Consider the following 21,801-nt stretch of genomic DNA (forward strand, 5'->3'; position numbering starts at 1 on the left):
TGCCAGCATGTCCCGCTGAGGGGACAGGAGAGGGAGGGGTGGGGATGGCCACACTGAACTCAGAGGACGCGCTTGGTCCATCCTCTGGGTTAATACAGGCGGTCAGTCTCCGGAGGAGGAGCTGGAGACCCAGGACTGGGCTCTTGTGAACAACGGGCACCAAGACGACTCACCAGGGCCAGGACGGTGGTCAGAAGGGGGGTGCTTCAGAGGGGCCAAGACAGGGCTCCTGGGACGTGTGCCCGGCCTTACGGGTGCCGGAACTCAGCTGACTCTGCACGGGGCCAAGGCTGTGCTGTCTGGGGGTAGAAGGACGCCAATTCAACTCTGAGCAGAAAAGACAAGGCCCATCTGGGGCAACGGTCCAAAGACTCTTGTGCTTGGAACAAAGTCCGGTGCCCCCACCCCCGGCAAGGTCGGGGACGAGCACCGCAGGCAGGGGAGGATATGGGCCCCGAGGGCTGGCGGGCCAGTCGGCCCGGTCCGCAAACTTTACACTGGCCGCCCGTCTTCCCCGCGAGGGGCCCCGGACGCGGGCGCGGCGGGCCGTCTTTGTCGCCATCCAGAGGCGCGGCTCGGGCGCTTCGTCCCCTCCGCCGCCTGACTCCCCCGCCTGTACCAGGGCCCGCGTTGGGCCCCCGCGGCGCCGGGCACGCGCCTCGGGAGCGCCCCTCGCCTCGGCGGCCCGCGCGCCTGCATCCGGCGCGCAGCGACGCCCAGAGCGGCAGGGCCGGCGTCCCCGGGCTCGGCGGGCGCGGGCGCGGGCGCGGGCGCGGGCTCGGCGCGGGGCGGGCCGGCGCGGGGCGCAGTGGGCCGGAGCCCGGGCGCGGCGGCGGCGGCGGCGGCGGCGGCGGAGGAGGAGGATGGCGCGCGCGGGGCCCGCACGTGGAGGCCGGCGCGGGGGCGCGGGCAGGGCCGGCTGCTGAGACGCGCTGCTGCCCCCCGCGCGGGCGCCGCGGCTTCAATGGCGCCATCGCCCAGGACCGGCAGCCGGCAAGATGCGACCGCCCTGCCCAGCATGTCCTCAACTTTTTGGGCGTTCATGATCCTGGCCAGCCTGCTCATCGCCTACTGCAGTGAGTACCGCGCGGCCCGGGCCCCCGCCCGGCCCTCGGGTCCCGGCCCCGGCCCTCGATCCCGGGCCGCGGCTCCGGCGGGGCGCCCCTCGGGCCGCCCGGAGTCCGTGCGGAGTTGCGAGCTCGGGGCGCGCGGTCCCCCGGGTCCCCACCGGCCCTCCGCTGGGCCAGGAGGACGGGGGCCGGCACTTCCGAGGCCAGCGCCACCGCTGAGCCTCCCTCCCCCGACTCCGGGGCAGGGCCCGGGCGCCAGGCCCCGGGTGGCGCGGCGCGTCCCTACGCGGCGATGCCCGCGGCTGCCCGGCGTACCGCCGCCGCTCCCGGCCCAGGCCCACAATCCGAGCTGAGCCGGCGGCTTCTTGGCCGAGCCGCGCGCTCCGGAGGCGGCGGAGGGTCTGGGGCGGGCGGGTAGCGCTGCCAGGGGTGGCGGCGGAGCGCCCTGCCCGGGGCTTTCCGCGGGCGACACTCGCTCGGGGAACGTTGGGCGGGGGGGACGCGGCGGCCGATTCCGAAGCGGGGCGCCCGGGGCAGGAGCGGGGCTCGGGCTAGGACGCGCGGCTGGAGCTGCTGGCTTGCAGGGAAGCAGGCTCGCCGGCGCTCTCCTAAAAACAGAGGAGAAGTGAGGGGTGGGGTGCCCACTGCCGCTGGCATTTCGCGGGTAGCGTCCGGGGACCCGAACCGGGTGACCCCCGTGGCTCTGGCGCGGGGCCGCGGGCTCGGGGCTGGGGTGGCATGGGTTGGTGGGCGCCCGGGGCACAGGCTGGGGTCTGCCTGGCTGCGTCGGGGTGCTCTGTGTCAGGGGCACAGGCTGAGCACTGCGTGGATGGGAGGTGGTCGGACATTGAGCCTAAGGACTGGGGTGGGGGTGAGTAGTCAGTGCTCCAGACACGGGTTCGCGGCTGGTTGGGGTGGGTGGGGAGTGGTCAGCGTCCGGGCATGGGCTCCCAGCCGGAATGGCGAGGGCTGGGGGTGGGGTAGGTTTCCCCCGCCGGCCGCCTGGCACAGGGTCCGGGTCCCTTCCCACCCCAGCAGGAGGAAGGGACGGGCGCTGAGGAACACCTGTCATGGAGAATTGCCATGGGCGCGGGAGGCGATGGAAAAATATGGATTCTTTACAAAAAAAGGGAGAGAGAGAGAGAGGCCGGCGGCGTACCACGCTCCCCGCCACCACCTCGCAGCCCCCGCTCGGCCTCCTAGCTTCCAGCCCGAGCCTTCGCGCTCTCCAAAATGGGACCGCAGCGGGCCATGGAGACCCTGTGCGCGCGGGTGCCCTGTCCTCCGACAGTACCCCCCAACCGGGAACCCTGGGGAATCCGTGCTCAGAGCCGGAATGGTGTGGCTGGTCTGAACCGGGCTGTGCATTTCCCTACAGTTGCCAGCCGCGCTGCGGTGGGGAGGGGTCTCGGAGCCGGAAGGTTCCCTGCGGGGTCACAAGCCCAGCTGCCCGGGCTGGCACCGCCTCCCTGGGGATGCACCCAGGGGCCTCTCCTAGTGCGTTCTGGGGCTGTCTGCCTGGAGGGGGAGGGGGTCTGGGGCTTGAGGGAGGAGGCCTGCGTCCTCTCCCCAGCTCCCTGCGGCCATCTCGGGACCCTGGGGCAGGGTGCCCGGGGCAGGTAAACTCGGGGCTCGAGAGGAGGTGCCATGTGGATGCACTTCCTGGTGGCGGCAAGGGACAGGGGACAACCACAACCGCCCGTGTTGGGAGGCGGTTTGTGTCCCTGTCCGCGTCCGCTGCCGCTGTCCCTTGCTGGCTCTGGGGAGAATATCTCGGTGAGAACCCGGCCCCCACAGGCTGGCTGGGGAGGCAGCCCTGGGGTGGGGAAAAGAACACCCGCTAATTGTTGTTAAGTGTGTGACTCCTCCGCCCGTGGCTCCAACACTTCCCGCCCCAGGTACACCAGCCAGGGCCTTCCTTTCTCGCCTTCCGCCCTGTGTGGAGCCGCTGCTCGCTCCACCCCCGCGCCAGCGCTGCTTGAACCTGAAAGGGAACCCCCTCTCTCTGCCGTCTTGACACTCACACCTCTGCCAGACGGCCGCCTGCTCCCGGCGGGGGTCAGAGTGCACTGTGCCCGCTGCTCAGACACTTGGCGCAACCCGAGGTCCTGTGGGACACTCAGGCTGCCTTTCGGAAGCCTCCAGGGCGTTCTAGAAACAGCTCTTCCACCAGGACGAGGACATGTGGTAGAAAGCATCTTATTATCCAGGATGGCAGAAATCATTAATAGTGGAAGCTTGGGTTCACCACATTTTATGGTTGTCTCCATGGAATCCGATAATTGACAATAAGGTAACGTTTGTGGACACACCCCATTACACCAGAAAGGCACTTGGGGAGATTAAAACCTTTCGGTAAAATAGGAAGCAGACATATGCATGTGGAGAAATTAACGCATGGCACTGAAATTCGAAATAGACATAATAATGATTGATAGCTTGGAACAGCAGTCTTGGAGAAAAAAAGAACCCCCCCTCCTTTTTTTAAGATTGATAAAGCAAATAAAATGCAAATGGAACAGTCCCTGGGATTTCATTCTCTTTTCCAGTATATCTGGGATGAAGAAGAATAGTTAGCATCCGTGTTTGTAAACTGTTTTTGTTATCTGTCGGGATTTTTATTACCCGAAATGTTTTTGTGTTTTGGAGAAGATCTGTCTGTGTCATTAATTAGGGAGACTGATCACTCCCCATACAGGGTTCAGCTATCCTGCCTGTTCAATCTGTGCATTTTGCTGTGCACAAAAGGTGTTCGCTTCCTGGCACTGCTGAAAGAGAACTGGAATATTTCCTGGCCTGGTTTTCAGTTAGGGGTGCTCTGCTGTTCTTGGCCCCTGAAAGCCTGGCTTTTTTGCAGCCTGCCGAGCTTCGTGTTTAAGGACATGGGCTCCACCCTCTGGCTGGAGAAAGACCTGCAGGCCACCAATTAGGTTAGTTGCTATAGTGACACAGCCTTGTCATTTTCTCCTGTTGGGGAAGAATTGCCAGGAGAAGCAGGAAGGGGAATGGGGCCCTCGATGGCTTTCTTTCAAGATGCGTACTCCATGTCTGTGTACATTCCCATTACGGCAGGGCTGGGCGCTCGGCAAAGAGGCGCCCTGGGAAGGTGAAGAGCTCGGATGAGACCCTGAAACTCTCCTTCTCCCTGGTGGGGGGAGATCTCTGTCCTTTCGGCTTGGAAAGTGCTGGCCTAGGTCCTCTTCCCCTTAGCATATCCGGAGCCAAGAGGTCTGTCTGGACTCGGTTCTTGGCTAGAGTGGGACAGCTCTGGCCAAACCGGAGCGGTTTGCTTGTATGCTCTGCTCGTCCTAAGACCTTGAAGATGCCGTCTCTCGTGCTAGCTTGCAGCGTTTGTTAAGTCACTAAGTCGTGTCTGACTCTGCAACCCCACCGACTATAACACACCAGGCTCCTCTGTCCTACACTGTCTCCCGGAGTTTGCTCAAATTTGTGTCCATTGAGTCTGTAATGCCATCTAACCATCTCACCCTGTGCTACCTCTTTCTCCTGTTGCCTTCAATCTTTCCCATCAGAGCCTTTTCCAGTGAGTCAGCTCGTCGAGTCAGGCTGTAATAATGATGAGAGAGGTGGAGAGAATGGTGAGCTAGAGGCTGCCTTAGGACCCTAAGCCTTGACTTGATACTCCTGCACAGGGTTTGATCCGAAAGGTGGAGAAGGCTGTGCTTTCCTGTAGACTGAGAGTCCCCCACTTGGACAGGCTTGATGGACAGCCGTTCCTAGCGTGTAAACGTTGGGAGGAAAGTCCGTATTTTAAAGTACAAGGGAGCAGGGTGGGAGAGGCAGTGTGCCTCTGTTTTTGACTTTTGATTTTTTCTGAATAAATCTCATCAGGATTGAATGGCAGCTTCAAGTTAAGTCTCGCCTCATCGTTCACACACAGCTACAAGACGAAACCACAGACAAGTTCTGAATTGTTGTTGATCCATTAGAATACTAACCAAGCGTAGGCTCTCCAGTGCTGTGTTTTCTTTACAAATACAATTTATTGCATATTTAGGAGAGATTAGGCCACTTTCCTGCTGTTCACATTTTATTTCTGGGATTTTCCAAGAGGTAAAATTGAAAGTACTGGAAACTTAATGAAGTGATGCCATTCAGAAGTTTATTTCTTATCTTTTTTTCCTCCTACTGAGTTTTTTATTTGATCACTTTCTGGCAGGAGAAGATGTGCCCCGTGTGTTTCTTTCGACCATGGAGAGACAGGGTACCTGTCGGTGGGTGTGTGTTAGCGGAACTCCATGCCCAGGGTGGGCGTGAGGTGGGGAGGGGTTGCCCCCGGAAGCCAGCCAGGCAGATCGGTGCTCCCCCACCCTTCCCCTCGCTCGCGCGTGGCCAGGAGGGGCCGCACCCTGCAGGGCTCCCCCGGGGGGCCTCGCACCCCCTCCCTCTCATCGAGGCCGGGGAACAGCACAGCCAGGAAGGAGGCCACGTGCCGCTGCTCAGCCTCGGGCACCAAGCGTGCGGGCTGACCCGTGCCCTGGAATTCCTTGCTCCGGACCTGCCCCTCGACGTTGCCGGAGTGATGTATGGAGATCAGTCTCTGTGGCATGAAGTATTTTCAGGTGACTTTTATGGGTGTAATTATGGGGAAATGTTATGATAATGTGGCACCAGAAAAGGGAAGAAAAGCAAACATTAAAATCCCCATTTCTTTATATAGCTCCGCAGCTGCGCTGAGTTAGAAGGGCTCGTTTCTGCATCAGAGCCGTGGTGCTCTGGAGTTAATGACCTCCACCGCACGCCACCTGTCACCCAGAGCCCCGGGTGCCGGCCCAGTGGTGGGGAGGAGAGCAGCTGACGAGGGGGCCGTGGGGCAGGTTCCTGTGCGCCCCGGGGACGGCCGCGGGGCCTGCGGGCTGTGTGTGTTTGGAGGACTGTGGCCTGGGCTGGCTCCCGGGGCCGAGAGTGCCTGGGGCAGGGGCGTCCGTCTGTCTCTGCACCCTGGCAAGCCATCCGTAGGCCCCAGAGCTGGGCCAGCTCCGTGCAGCCTGCCCCAGGGTGCCCGCAGCGCCTGGGAGGCCTCCAGCAGCCGCCTGCTCCTCCCTCCAGGGGCCCCTTGGCGCGGGTTCCACCCTGGAGGGACGCTGACGGAAGCTCCCAGCAGGCCATACACACTGTCTCCGAGGCCCAGCTTCCCGCAAACGTCCTGGCCACTGTCAGTGGCTCTGGGCAGCCAGCCCCATCCCTCCTTCACCCCGCGGACGTGGTGGAGGGCGCCCACAGGCTTTGGAGCATTTCCTTATCTGTGCCAGTGGCTGGCAGGAGTCGGGCGTGGAATCGCTTTTGTCTCCACCGAGACCGGCGGGATTCCTCCGGCTCCCCCGGGGCCTCGCCGCATCCTCGGGCATGGGGTTCTGGGTCTGATAGGATGGCGGCTCCGTGGTGAGATGCCCCTGGGGACACCGCACTCCTCTCACACTGTTCTCGCCTCCCGGTCGGTCCCGGGTCCTGATGTGCCACCCGCTGTGGGGTCAGCCTCCCCCCTGGAGGGCTGGCCTCGGAGGGACTCCACCCAGGGACCCGGCTGTCTTTCCAAGCGTGTGGAAGGAGGCAGGAGCAGGGGAGACCCAGCCCCCACATCTCCGCCTCCGCGCGTCCGTGGGACAGGGAGTTGGGGAGCGTGTGGACACAGAGACAGGTGAGACAGTGGCCTCCTGGGCTCGCATCCTGGGGGCGCCGGACGGTCCACACCAGAGGCAGCAGAGGAGGGGGCTCTCCGTGGCCCGGGCGCCCCGTTCTTCTGGGTCCTTGCCTGGCCTCTCTCCGGCCTCAGCGCGTCCCAGCTGCTCAGCCCCAGGCTCTGGCCCTGAACCCCCTTCCATCCCTGGAGCTTTCTCTTGCCCTGCCCGCCTCCACCAGCGCCTCTGTGTTGAGGACAGCCTCTGGCTCTGACCCTGTGCCCAGCCTCCTGGACGTCCTTCTCCCAAACACCCCTCGCCGTCCTCCAGGTCTGTCTGCAGCACCGTCAGCGGAGTTCCTCGTGCACACACCAGCATCATTCTCAGAGGGCCACTGCCTCCAGGCTGGCTGCCAGGAGCTCCCCGCCCCGGCTCCCCTTAGAATGGCGTTGGCACCCGCCGCTCCTCCCTACGAACATCACTCAGGGCCTGACCGTCACAGCTGACCTTTCCTGCCCAGGGAGGTCCCCTCCGCCCCTCTGTCCTAGCCTGGCGGAGTCTTCTGGGGCCTGCACCCCGGGCTCCCTCCGTGGGAACGTATGTGTGTGCTGGTTCTCTCCTGAACACCTGGTCTCACTGGAATGTCCTGCTGCCCACGGGGCCCCTCCCACGGTAACTGCCCACCGTGCTGTCACGAATGTGAAGCAGGAACCTGGAGTTGGGCTGGTCCCCGGAACACCCCCAACCCCCAGGTTTGGAGACCTCCTCCTCCAGGAAGCCTCCCCCGAGTATGCCGGCTCCTCTGCCTCTCCATGTGCTCCCTGTTCATCTGGCTGTCGAGGCTCCACCCCACCCCCAACCTCATGGTCACGGCCGGCCTCTCCAGGGCAGGGTGCTCAGCGCAGCGCCTCTGGTTTACCGACGGCTGCAGAATGGTTTTCCAAGAGGACAGCCAGAACTGAGTGCCTGCAGAGACAAAGTGGGGAGCCAGGGCCCCGAGCTTTTCAGGACACCCTGTCGCCCGGGTGGGTCACATCTGCCCGTCTTGGCGTCTCGGGTGTCCAGCACGAGAGGCTGGTTCACGTGGTGGGGCAGGTGCCCCCGGGGTCCTGGCTGACGGCCTGTGACGGGCGGCTTTCTCCTGAGCTCGCTTGGGAGAGTTCATCTACTGTTGAGGGAAGTCAGCGCCAGCATTACGAGCATCTCCAAGCTCACTCACTAAAGTCCGCGGTGACGCGGTGACGGAGGGTCGTCCTGGCCTGGCTGACCTGCCCGGGAGCAGGTCGGCTGGAGCTGGGCCAGGTCCGGCGTCTCCTGCTGCGAGGTACCTGGGTGAGGGGAAGGGCGTTGCCGGCTCTCCAGGACCTGACTCACATCTGACTTTACTGAGCATTGAGGAAGAGGGTTTCAGAGCCCACCCATGGCCTGAAGCCCTGGGTCTGGGGGACCCGGGCCATTCCCCGGAGGCCTTTCCTGTGAGGATGCTGCGCAGCTGAAGTGCTGGTGCCTCCGAGCCGCCCTGGCTGCCGCTGGACACAGGTGAGTGGCCCCTCCCGGCTCTGTTTCTAAATTATGTCTCTCTGCAGGAGCTCCATTACCTGGTAGCACTTCCCCGGATATACTAAATGCCATTAATGGGTTGATAGGGCTCGTGTTAATTAATTGATGCTAATTTATGGTCTTCGTGGCTGTGCTGGTGGCTGGAGCAGGCCGGCTGTGGAGCCACGCCGGGTCTGCCCCGAGTTTCCCTGCAGTCCAGCACTTCTCTTCCTTCTCCTGCACACGTGCGGGGCTCTGTGGCCCTGACAGGGCGCCATGCAGGGAGGCGGAGGCTGGCCTGGGCACCCAATGGCTCTGAAACCCTCTCGCAGGCTTAGGCCTCCCGACACCAAAGTCCCAGAGACGTGGCAACCCCCATGCCTCTTTACAAAGACTCCGACCGAATCGAGATGAGTGTTCCGTGGTCAACAGCAATGCGTCTGCTGGCGGCGGTCGGTGCTCGGTCTGTCTTAGCTCGGTGTTCATCGTGAGGTTCCGGGATGGAGAGGGGCAGCTTCTAGAGGCAGGGGCAGCAGGAGCCCACGCGGGGCTGCGGGGGCGGCGGGGTGGCGGCGGGGCGGCGGGGTGGCGGCGGCCGCCTCCAGCTCTGAGGCCTGGAGTGTGTGGGGGGGATGTGCGCAGCTCCATCAGATGCGGTCGTCATGGAGAGTTGCACGCTGCTCCAGTCGCCATCACCATCTCAGGGGCAGAAGACTTCTCTCTGTCACACTGGGAAGTGGGCAGGGCACCCAGAAACCCCTGTCCCCTCAGTGTGTCAGCCCCGCCCCTGGCCATGGGCCTGCCCGTGGGGCCGGGGCCCCTGGAGAACAGTCTGCACACCACAGGCACCTCCCTCGTGCTCACCGCCCTGGTTTGACCCCTCAGACCTGATACGCTCTTTGCTCCCCCTGTTTTCTTGGGGCCAGTGAAGGGGCAGGCACTTCTGAGAGACAGAGGAGCCTGATTCAGCACCGCCAAGCCGAAGCGAGAGACCGGAGTGTCCTGGGTGGGACTCTCTGGGGCCTAGAAAGTTCCCCGGGGCGGGCCAGGCCACCTGTGATGGTGGACGCTCCGTGCAGCCTCGTCCTCTGCCAGCACTGGGCAGGACGCAGCTCTGGCTTTGGGTGACCTGGGCCTTCACCAGTCAGATTCTCATCAGAGTGGCTGAAGCTTCAGCACGTCCTCTCCTGGGATCGGGCAGACACCATGTGGGAGGGTCAGGAGCTGGCCCTGCCCTTCAGGGCCTCGTGGGCTTGGACTCAGGGTGCTCGGGCCCCGTGTTTGCCAAGCGTGGCCACGTGTGAGCAGGCCCAGGTCTTGTTCCTGTGACCTGGGCTCGTCTGGAAGGTGGGGGCGTCTCCACTCACAGCAGCAGACAGGAGCTCCCCCAGAGGCAGGGGCTCTGGGCCCGCCGGCCTCTAGCCATGTGGGCTCTGTGATTACCCTGGCTGGGACCCACTCTGGGCAGGACCTGGGCTTCCCGGTGTTCATATTGTCCTTGTCGCTGGGTCAGGGCCTGCAAAGAGCAGGTGCTGCAGGTGACTTATCTGGGCTGACTACCGCTGTCAACCATTCACACGTGTGTATGAAAAAGGCTCTGATGCAGATGTGGCTGATGGGGGTGGGGTGGACCTGGAGTGACCCAACTGCTTTGACCCTGACTTCCTTACCTGCCTGGGGAAAGAGCCTTTACCAACTTTTTAATACAACAAAGTTCTGAGAGGAGACAGGTCATCTAGGCCCTGGGGTCCTCGTGGCTGGCGCCTCGTCTTTTTGCCCGCCTGTAACCCCAATGGAGGCCCCGTTTGCCCCTGGACTCTCCCCTCTGCGGCGCCTCTCACCCCTGCCCCATCCAGACTCCCACGTGGAAGCCTGCCTCCAGGGTCCACCCAGGGTCCTGCAGAAAGCCCCCAGCCTTCCCCAAGCCTGGCAGACTCCACCTCCCAGGGCTTTGGTGACCGAGGCCGGACCTGCTGCCCAGAGGGACGGATGCTGTCACCCCAGGGCTGTCCATGCAGTGAGGCTGCCCGGTTCTCACGGGCCATCCTGGGGGAGGTGGGCACCGGCCCTCCTGTGCCGCTCAGCTTCAGTCCCGGTGGACGGATGGACCTCCAGGCACCCAGCAGACAGTGTCCGCTTGCTCCTGGGTCGACCTGGCAACCTTCCCAGCTCGATACCTCTCTTCATCTTAGAGGACAGTGGGACTGAGGGAAGTCAGGAGTGCGCCCAGGGTCCCAGTGCGGGTAGGGGGCTACAGATCAGGACCTTCTTCTGGGACCCCTAGCTGGTCCCAAGGGGCCTGGGAGGCTCGGAGAGGAGATTCGTGATGCGGGGGGTGGGGTGGAGGGATCGGGGGAGGAGAGCATGGTCACAGCGGGGGCTCCCAAATGGGATCTCGGAGGCCACTGCAGGGCTCCATCCAGCTGGCGGGCTGGGGCCAAGGGTGTGCACTGGGGACACTTTGGGTGCTTGGGTGCCTTGCAGACTTCCTGCCCCAAGCCTCCTGTGAGCTCGCTGAGCAGGGCAACTATGGGTGCCATCCCCCACTGTGGGCATGCCTGCTTGCAGCTGGGACACACATTTGCCTTTGGAGTTGAACCAGCTGCGTCTAGAAGCTCCCGTGCCCAGGAACCCACACGCAAGGCTGCAGCCCTTCCAGGAAGGACATTTCTTGAGCTGCTGCTGGAGGTGCCAGATTTCTTGTGCTTTGTGATATTCAAAGTGGGAGATGGGCAATATGTTTTCTTTTTATAGAAGGAGAAACCGAGGCTCGCAGAGGCCCGCCGTGACTCCCAGTCTTCCCCACGTGTGCAGAGGCTGGGAGGTGAGCCAGGCTCGGGACTCCTCGGGCTTCCCAGGTGGCGCTGGTGGTGAAGAACCTGCCTGCTAGTGCAGGAGACACACGAGACGTGGGTTTGATCCCTGGGTCGGGAAGATCTCCTTGAGAAGAAAACTGCAACGCGCTCCAGTCCTCTTGCCTGGAGAATCCCATGGACAGAGGAGCCTGAGGGGCTGCAGTCCGTGGGGTCAGAGTCGAACAGGACTGGGTGGCTCAGCACACATGTGTGCCGGACTCCTCAGCTCTGGGTCTTGCCAGTAACCTCTGAGACACCTGCTCCCCATGAGGTGTGGGGTCGGGTGGTCACCGGCTGACTGACCAGGGCCGCCCAGCACTGCCACCAGCCTGCGGTGCTGCCTGGGGACTGAAGGCCAGCCTTTACCCAGAGGCATCCCAGCAGCCTTGATGTCTGGCACCGCATCTGCAGAACTGTCGGCCTGAGCGCACCTGGCGCAGACCGTCACCTCTCCCGGTGCGTCAGGGTCCCTGAGACTATCGTCAGGCTCAGAAAAGCTGTGAAGGTCGTGGGGACGGCTTGTTAGCATGAAGGGCCCAGATTAAATCGGCAGGAGGGACAGGTCCACAGAGACACTGTCTCCAGGAGAGACCAGGCCCCAGGGTGGCATGGATGGCACTCTGTTCCCCAGTGAGGATGTGTGACAGCCTGGGGTGTCACCAAGCAGGGGACTCACCTGGGCCCTGGGGCCCGAGTGGTTACTGGGGACCACTTGATGGGCAGGCTCCAGTGCCCTAGATCCCAACCAGGAAGAGAGAAAATACGACCTGAGAGGGTGTGGAGAAAAAGGATCCCTCTTACACTGTTGGTGGGAATGCAAGCTGATGTGACCACTGTGGAGAGCACTATGGAGATTCCTTGAAAAACTAGGAAGAAAGTGACTATGCGACCCAGCAATCCCACTCCTGGGCATGTACCCTGAGGGAGCCAGAGCCGAAAAAGACACCTGCACCCCAGCGTTCACCGCAGCACCGACTGCAACAGCTAGGACGTGGGAGCAACCTAGACGTCTATCAGCAGGTGAATGGATAAGGAAATTGCAGTACGTATACTCAGTGGCGTATTACTCGGCCATAAAAAGGAACACATTCGACTCAGTTCCAAGGGGCTGGAGGAACCTAGAGCCTACTATACGCAATGAAGTAAGTCAGAAAGAGAAAGACAGATACCATATATTAATGCACATCTGTGGACTCTAGAAAGACGGTACCAGTGATGCTCTGTGCAGGGAATGAAAGGAGACACAGACATAAGAACAGCCTTTGCACTCAGTGGGAGGAGAGAGTGCCGTGATCTGAGGAAATAGCCTTGGAGCACATACGTTACCGTATGTGACAGATGGGCAGTGGCAGTTGATGAATGCCGCAGAGGACGTAAAGCCCGTGCCCCGCGACAGCCTGGAGAGTGGGGGAGGGGCATTCGGGGGGGGGGGGGACATGCGAGCCTGTGGCCGGTTCATGCTGATGTGTGGCAGGCACCATCACAATATTGTGATTACCCCCCAATTAAAATCAATTAATTAAAAATATGAACTGACCAATTGCCAGTGACAAAATTGAATCAGTAATTTTAAAAATCCCAACAAAGAAAAAGTCCAGACCAGATGGCTTCACAGGTTCAGTTCAGTTCAGTCGCTCAGTCGTGTCCGACTCTTTGCGACCCCATGAATCACAGCACGCCAGGCCTCCCTGTCCATCACCAACTCCCGGAGTTCACTCAGACTCACGTCCATCAACTCAGTGATGCCATCCAGCCATCTCATCCTCTGTCATTCCCTTCTCCTCCTGCCCCCAATCCCTCCCAGCATCAGAGTCTTTTCCAATGAGTCAACTCTTTGCATGAGGTGGCCACAGTACTGGAGTTTCAGCTTTAGCATCAAGTAAATTCTACCAAATGTTTGGAGAAGAGTTGATGCCTATCCCTCTAAAGTTATTCCAAAAATTTGCACAGGAAGGAATATTTAACAAACTCATTCTATGAAGCTAGCATCACCCTGATATCAAAACCAGACAAAGATATCACATAAAAAAGTTTACAAATCAATGTAACTGATGAACATAGGCATGAAAACCCTCAACAAAATACTCGCAAACCGACTTCAGTGGAACATTAAAAGGGTCATGCATCACAGTCAAGTGGGGTTTCCTTGTTTTTTAATGTCTGCAAATCAGTGCAGATACACCGCATTAACAAACTGAAGAATAAAAGCCGTATGGGCACCTCAATAGATGCAGATAAAACTTTTGGTGAAACGTAACATCTCTTTATCATAAAGAAAAAACTCCCCAGAAAGAGAGCACAAAGGGAGCCTACTTCAACATAATAAGGCCGTATATGACAGACCTATAGCTCACATCGTACTCAACAGTGGCAAGCTGAAAGCACTTCCTCTAAGGTCAGGAACAGGACAAGTGTGACCACTCTCGGCACTTTTAGTCAACATAGTTTTAGACGTTCTGACCACGGCGAATCAGGGGAGAAAAAGAAATACGAGGAATCCACGTTGGGAAAGAGGTTAAACTATCATGGCTTGTAGACAACAGAACACTGTACGTAGACCATTCTAAAGACGCTGCCAGAAAACTGCCAGAACTTACCAATGAACTTGTTAAAGCTGCAGGGTACAGCATTAATAGGCAGAAATCTCTCGCAGTTCTATGCACTAACAGTGAAATGCTAGAAAACGTTAAGGAAGCAATCCTACTTGTCATTGTATCGAAAAGAATGAAGTATCTAGGACGACACCTACCTGAGGAGGAAAAGACTTGTGCACAGAAAACTGGAAGGTGCTGATGAACGAAACTGAAGATGACCCAAAGACCCAGGGAGACGCACAGAGGGGCCGGCAGGCCGTGCTCTGGGCTTGGAAGAACCCGTACTGTTAAGATGACGGTACTACTCAGGGCGATCTGCAGATTCGGCGCAGTCCCTATCAGAATACAATGGGGGTTTTCACAGAACTAGAGCAAACGATTTCAAAGTTTGTATGAAAATACAAAAGACCCTGAATAGCCAAAAGAATCTTGAGAACGAAGAACCGAGCTGAGAAAGAAGAACATCGCCGGTCCTGACTTCAGACTATACTGTAAAGCTTCAGTTATCAAAGCAGCATGGCTTTAACACAAAAACAGATGCCCAGATCAATGGAACAAGACAGAGAGCACAGAAATAAGCCCACACGCTTATGGTCAATTAATACATGATAACAGAGGCAAGAAGATACAATGGAGAAAAGAGTCTGTTCAATAAGTGCTGCTGGGAAAAATGGACAGTTCATGTAAAAAAAGTGAAACTGTCATTTACAAAAATAAACGAAAAAGGCCTTAAAGATGTAAATGTAACACTGGATACCATAAAACTCCTAGAGGAAAACAGAGGTGGAGCCCTCCTTGACATAAATCACTAGCAATGTCTTTTTGGAGCTACTTCCAAAAGTGAAGGAAATAAAAGCAAAGATAACCAATGGAACCTCATTATACTTAAAAGCAAAGGAAATCATTGACAAACTGAAAAGACAGCATAGGGAATGGGAGGAAACATTTGCAAATAGTATGATCAATAAGGGATTGACATCCAACATATAAACAGCTCATACAGCTCAACATTAAAAAAAAAAAAAAACATTGCAATTAAAAAATGGGCAAAAGAACCTAATAAATATTTTTCCAAAGAGGTAATGCAGATGACCAACCGGGCACATGAAAAGATGCTCAACGTCACTAATCATCAGTTCAGTCCAGTCCAGTCACTCAGTCGTGTCCGACTCTTTGTGACCCCATCACAAAGAGGGCCAGGCTTCCCTGTCCATCACCAACTCCCGGAGTTCACCCAAACTCATGTCCATCTAGTCGGTGATGCCATCCAGCCATCTCATCCTCTGTCGTCCCCTTCTCCTCCCGCCTTCAATCCTTCCCAGCATCAGGGACTTTTCCAGTGAGTCAGTTCTTCACATCAGGTGGCCAAAGTATTGGAGCTTCAGCTTCAGCATCAGTTTTTCCAATGAATATTCAGGGTTGATTTCCTTTAGGATGGACTGGTTGGATCTCCTTGCAGTCCAAGGGACTCCCAAGAGTCTTCTCCAACACCACAGTTCAAAAGCATCAGTTCTTTGGCGCTCAGCTTTCTTTATAGTCCAACTCTCACATCCGTACATGACTACTGGAAAAACCATAGCTTTGACTAGACAGATCTTTGTTGACAAAGTGATGTCTTTGCTTTTTAATATACTGTCTAGTTTCATCATAGCTTTTCTTCCAAGGAGCAAGCGTCTTTTAATTCCATGGCTGCAGTCACCATCTGCAGTGATATTGAAGCCCCCCAAAAATAAAGTCAGGCACTGTTTCCCCATTTATTTGTCATGAAGTGATGGGACCAGATGCCATGATCTTCGTTTTCTGAATGTTGACTTTTAAACCAACTTTTTCACTCTCCTCTTTCACTTTCATCAAGAGGCTCTTTAGTTCCTCTTCACTTTCTGCCATAAGGGTGGTGCAATTTTCATAGCTGAGGTTATTGATATTTCTCCCTGCAATCTTGATTCCAGCTTGTGCTTCCTCCAGCCCAGCATTTCTGATGATGTACTCTGCATATAAGTTAAATAAGCAGGGTGACAATACAGCCTTGTCACCTTTCCTGATGTACTCCTTTCCTGATTTGGAACCAGTCTGTTGTTCCATGTCCAATTCTAACTGTTACTTCTTGACCTGCATACGGATTTCTCAGGAGGCAGGTAAGGTGGTCTGGTATTCCCATCTCTTGAATAATTTTCCAGTTAGTTGTAATCTACATAGCCAAAGGCTTTGGCATAGTCAATAAAGCAGAAGTAGATGTTTTTCTGGAACTCTCTCGTGCTTTCTCAATGATCCAATGGATGTTGGCAATTTGATTTCTGGTTCCTTTGCCTTTTCTAAATCCAGCTTGAACATCTGGAAGCTCATGGTTCACATACCGTTGAAGCCTGTCTTGGGGAATTTTGAGCATGAGAATTTTGAGAATGTGAGATGAGTGCAATTGTGCAGTAGTTTGAGCATTCTTTGGCATTGCCCTTCCTTGGGATTGAAATGAAAACTGACCTTTTCCAGTCCTGTGGCCACTGCTGAGTTTTCCAAATATGCTGGCATATTGAGTGCAGCACTTTCACAGCATCATCTTTTAGGATTTGAAATAGCTCAACTGGAATTCCATCACCTCCACTAGCTTTGTTCGTAGTGATGCTTCCTAAGGCCCACTTGACTTTGCATTGCAGGATGTCTGGCTCTAGGCGAGTGATCACACCATCGTGGTTATCTGGGTCGTGAAGCTCTTTTTATACAGTTCTTCTGTGTATTCTTGCCACCTCTTCTTAATATCTTCTGCTCCTGTTAGGTCCAGACCATTTCTGTACTTTATGGTGCCCATCTTTTCATGACAACTTCCCTAATTTTCTTGAAGAGGTCTCTAGTCTATCCCATTCTATTGTTTTCCTCTATTTGTTTGCACTGATCACTAAGAAAGACTTTCTTATCTATCCTTGTTATTCTTTGGAACTCTGCATTCAAATGGGTATATCTTTCCTTTCTCCCTTGCCTTTAGCTTCTCTTCTTTTCTTAGCTATTTGTAAGGCCTCCTCAGTGAGCTATTTTGCCTTTTTGCATTTCTTTTTTTGGGGATGGTCTTGATCACTGCCTCCTGTATGATGTCATGAACCTCTGTCCATAGTTCATTAGGCACTCTGTCTATCAGATATCATCCCTTGAATCTGTTTCTCACTTCCACTGTATAATCATAAGGGATTTGATTTAGGTCATACCTGAATGGTCTAGTGGTTTTCCCTACTTTCTTCAACTCGAGTCTGGATTTGGCAATAAGGAGTTCGTGATCTGAGCCACAGTCAGCTCCCGGTCTTGTTTTTGCTGACTGTATAGAGCTTCTCCATCTTTGGCTGCAAAGAATGTAATCAATCTGATTTTGGTGTTGACCATCTGGTGATGTCCATGTGTAGAGTCTTCTCTTGTGTTGTTGGAAGAGGGTGTTTGCTATGACCAGTGTGTTCTCTTGGCCAAACTCTATTAGTGTTTGCCCTGCTTCATTCCACATTCCAAGGCCAAATTTGCCTGTTACTCCAGGTGTCTCTTGACTTCCTACTTTTGCATTCCAGTCTCCTGTGATGAAAAGGCCATCTATTTTGGATGTTAGTTCTAGAAGGTCTTATAGGTCTTCACAGAACAGCTTTACTCCAGTTTCTTCAGCGTTGCTGGTCGGGGCATAGGCTTGGATTACCATGGTATTGAATGGTTTGCCTTGGAGACGAACAGAGATCGCTAATCATCAGGGAAATGCAAATCAAAACCAGAGTGAGATACCCCTCTCGCTTGTCAGAGTGGCTGTCGTCAAACAGAGCACAAATAACAAATGTTAGTGAGGACGTGGGGAAAAGGGAGCCCTTCTGCACTGTTGGTGAGGATGTAATTTGGTGCAGCCACTGTGGAAAAGAGCATGGAGTTTCCTCAGAAGACTCAAAGTGGAACTACCATACAACACAAGAATCCCACTCCTGGGTATATATCCAGAAAGAGAACAAGCCAAACAACACTAATTAAAAAAGACACGTTCACCCCAGTGTTCATAGCAGCATCATTTACAATTGTCGAGATATGGAAGCAGTTAACAAAGATGTGGTATTTATACACACACACACACACACACGCACACAATGGAAGAGTATTCAGCCATAAAGAAGAGTGAAGTGATGCCATTGGCACCAACATGGATAGGTTTGGAGGGTGCTGTGCTGAGTGAAATGCCAGACTGAGAAAGGCAAATACTGTATGATGTCACTTTTATTTGAAATCCAGTGAATGGAGCAAAAAAGAAGCAGCCTCACAGATACAGAGAAGGAGCCAGTGGTTGCCAGTGAGGAGAGGGAAGGAGCCGGGGGCAGGAGCGGGGGAGGGAGGAGGGAGTCCAAACCGCCGGGTGTGCGAGAGGCTGGAGGGGGTGCCGCACAACCTGGACCAGAGAAATAAAGCCTCGGTCCTTAGGGGCCATCCTCCCCTGACCCGAGCGGAGGGGTGCGCTGGCCAACATGGGCATGGCTGTCGTCTGTTGTGCGGTGACACCCAGCACTTCCTGGGGTGGGCAGGACCGTACCTTCACTGGTTGCCAGAGGTTGCCGAGTCTTGGAAACTGGTAGCAGCCGGAGGGAGCAAGCTGGTCAGTGGGCAGCCTTGGGGCGTGTGCTGTGCTTGGCGCCCCCCAGGGCCCCATCACCCCAGAAGCATTTGCTAACCATCCGGGGGGCTCGGGCTTCCAGGAGGTGGTGCCATCCAGCGTCCAGCCCTTCTGGATGCCTTTAGCCCAAGGGGCCTGTCGTTCCTGGGGAGACAGTTGACAAAGCCCCGAGGGCCGTCCTGCTGGAAGACGGCTCGATCTTGCCGCGCCCAGGTCTGCAGAGAAACTGCTCATCAGTGTGAATTTCACAGCATGCCCTTCCTGAGGCCGAGTCATGCTCAGCGCTTCCCCCCGGGATGGCACGGACTCTGCCCTTCCAGCTCGCTTGCTAGGCCTGCTGGACCCCTGGAGCTCTGAGGGCCGACCGTGAGGCAGGCTCGTGCAGACCCTGGGTGGGTGTCGTGGGGTCTCAGGACGGCCCCTGCCCGTGCGGGTGCCAGGAGCCAGTTTGCTAGAGGTGCAGGAGGGGAAGCTGCCTCCGAGTGCCTCCTTCCCCACTCCCCGTGGTGGCCGCCGTTGGGTCTCCCCCAGCTGGGGGCTCCCCTAAGTCCAGATGCATGGCTCTGGGAAGGAAGAGGTGTGTCTGCTGGACGTCCCCCAGCTGCAGCTGGTGGTGGGAGGGGCGGGTCCCCAGGGCCCAGCGTGGCGGGCAGGCTGCAAGGAGCTGACCCGGGGTGGTGGCCGCGGTGCAGGCGTGGATGTGGGGAAGGTGGCTGGGGCCCGCACGCGCACGCGCCCGCATCTGTGTGGTCCAGTCTGCAAGGTGACCCGCGCCTCCTTCCCCCTGCTCTGTCTCCCTGTCACAGCCGCTCCAGTGGGAAATAGCCCCCTGCTCTGCTCCCAGAGACAGGTGGTCATTTCGGAGGAGGAGACCTTAACAGAAACCCGCAGGGAAATAGCAAAGTCTGAGATGAGGATGGTGTCAAAATGTAGATGGCTTGTCGAGTGTCTGTGTGTGTGTGTCTATGTTTATATCTGTGTGGAGTTGATGTGTCTGTGTATGTGTGTGTGTCAGTGTGTCTGTATCTCTGTGTATATGTGTGTATATGTCTGTGTGTTCTTTTTGTGTGTGTCACTGTGTGTATCTGTGTGTGTGTGTCTCTATGTCTCAGTGTGTCTGTGTGTGTGTGTCAGTGGGTGTCTGTCTCTGTGTGTGTGTGTCTGTGTGTATGTCTGTGTGTGTCTCTTTGTGTGTCTCTGTGTGTGTGTGTGTCAGTGGGTGTCTATGTGTGTATGAGTGTGTGTGTTTGTGTATCTGTATCTGTGTGTCTGTGTATATGTATCTGTTTGTGTGTCTCTGTGTGTGTCTCTCTGTCTCAGTGTGTCTGTCTGTGTGTGTCTGTGTGTGTGTCTGTGTGTGTGGTGTGTGTGTCAGTGGGTGTCTGTCTCTGTGTGTATGAGTGTGTGTGTTTGTGTATCTGTCTCAGTGTGTCTGTGTGTGTGTGTCTGTGTGTGTGTCTGTGTGTGTGTCTGTGTGTGTGTGTGTGTGTGTGTCAGTGGGTGTCTGTCTCTGTGTGTATAAGTGTGTGTGTTTGTGTATCTGTCTCAGTGTGTCTGTGTGTGTCTCTGTGTGTATGAGTGTGTGTGTGTCTCTCTGTCTCAGTGTGTCTGTGTGCACAAGCGTTGGTCCTAACACAACTCCTCTCCACGTGCTCTTCTTCCCTCCGGAGAGTCCCTGGGGCCTAGCACCTGCTCACCTTCCTTTCCCGACCCGGGACTGGAGGCTTCCCCAGCCCAGAGGTCAGCCTGGGGACTCAGCAGAGGGAGGCTGAGACCCTGACTCGGAGCCGGGTCCGTGCTGCAGCTGACCCCGGGCCCTGGCCGTGTCGGCCTCTGGTCTCCGGGGCTGCCTCTCCCCAGGGGCCCGCACGTGTCCTGGCGTGGGGCTCTTTAGTCTTGTCGGGGCTCACTGTGTGGACAGCCTCGTCTGTCTGCTGACCTCTGGCCTGGGGAGGCTGGGGGCCGTTGGGAGGGATGTTTGGTCCGAGCGGGCTTGGTGTGGACAAGGGCTCTCAGCTGCCTGCCATGGGTGGGGCAGGACGGAGGGAAGGCCCGGCCCTCCTCCCCTTTTGTGAGGCGCGTGGCTCCAGAGGGATTGCGCCCCTCTTGCGTGCACTTTGTTGGCCCGAGGTTGCAGCTGGCCTCAAGGTCTTTCCTGCGCCCCGGGCAAGGGACCCCACGCGGACCACCAAGTCATGGGCGTCTGTGTGCACAGGCTCCAGACGGAGTGAACACATGCTCCTCTGGAATTCCAAATTGTGAAGTTTTCATCGCAATTGATGCAACAATAAGCTTGGAAAGGTGGCAGTCGGCATTAGAAAATTAAATGACACCTTCTTGGCATCTCATCTTGGTGAGAAGGCCAACTGATTATTTTTATATTACAATCCCCAGGCATTGTCAAATTGATTAATAAATTCGCTGAAAACCCGTTCCCTCTTAATAAATTTAATTCGGGTTGTTGGGTATAACTTTCCTGTGACCTCTGAGTGTGGGCTTTCTGGGCGTTGACGGTGGGAGTGTGAGCCTGCCTGGCAGCCGTCTGTCATCCTGGAGGAGCATGCAGGAGCCGAGGGGACCATTCCGTCAGCCCTGTCTCCACAGAAATGGCCCAGGTCTCGAGGGCTTTTTGGATCTTCCTGAGTGACTTACAGGCTGGGCAGAGCTGGAGCCTGCAGGGCCAGGTGACTCCTCCCAGCTGAGACTTACCGGCCCAGGCAAGGGGAGCCCCTGAAATTGAGCCCAGAACTCAGACCTGAGCTTTCTGGCAGACAAGACAAAAGGGGGAAATTCACTGGGTTTAAGGCTCTGAGTGTCCATTAGGGACTCAGCTCAGAAGGTTGAAATGACACCAACAGGGCTGCCAACTGCCGGCCATCACACTGGCTGTTCCAGCATCCCAATGACTCACCCTTCAGCCTCCAGAGCCAGGTGAGGTGGGCACTGTTGCTCCCAGTCTTAGGCTGAAGCCAGAGAGGCCCAAAGAGGGGCCTCTCACGGGGCGGGGTGGACGTGACCCTGAGAGAGGGGTCAGGCCCTCCCAGCCCGGGGGCCTGGTGCAGAGCTGCTCCAGGTTGGTGAGACTCCAGCACGGGAGAGGCGCGGGGATCGGCCCCCGACACTGCAGCTTCCGGTCCTGCCGGGGCCCTGCCTGAGGACCCTTCCCTGGCCACTCCACCCCACGCTCTGGCACCTTGGCCTCAGACCGGATGCCCTCAGCTTCCCCCACAGCCACGGGCCCATCACCCATTCTCTGGGACTTTGGGTTCCTTCTTCCCAGGGGCCGAACTTGTCAAGGTTGCCATTACCGTTGCCAGTCTCGAGGTCTTCCGAGGCCTCACAGCACCAGGGCTTAGTTCATCCGGCCCCTCCCGACCCCTCCCCCCTCCCCACGGGCCACTCCTGGCCTGTGTGCAGCCAGCCTCGTTCTTCTGGGCTGGCCCCTCTGTCGTCCATCTCGGGAGCACTGCCCACCCCTGCCAAGCCCCA

General features: G+C 57.0%; 1 protein-coding gene across 1 annotated transcript in view; it reads left to right on the top strand.

The window, feature by feature from the left end:
- FAM19A5 (family with sequence similarity 19 member A5, C-C motif chemokine like) overlaps positions 897 to 21,801 on the top strand; it is a 179,846-nt gene continuing 158,941 nt past the window's right edge. Inside the window, exon 1 of the mRNA XM_018048922.1 lies at positions 897 to 1,076. Coding sequence (XP_017904411.1) covers positions 965 to 1,076 — 112 coding nt within the window. The 5' untranslated portion in view covers positions 897 to 964. The remainder of the gene's footprint in view (positions 1,077 to 21,801) is intronic.

This window comes from Capra hircus, chromosome 5 (assembly GCF_001704415.2).
Source record: "Capra hircus breed San Clemente chromosome 5, ASM170441v1, whole genome shotgun sequence".
Taxonomy (NCBI): Eukaryota; Metazoa; Chordata; class Mammalia; order Artiodactyla; family Bovidae; genus Capra; species Capra hircus.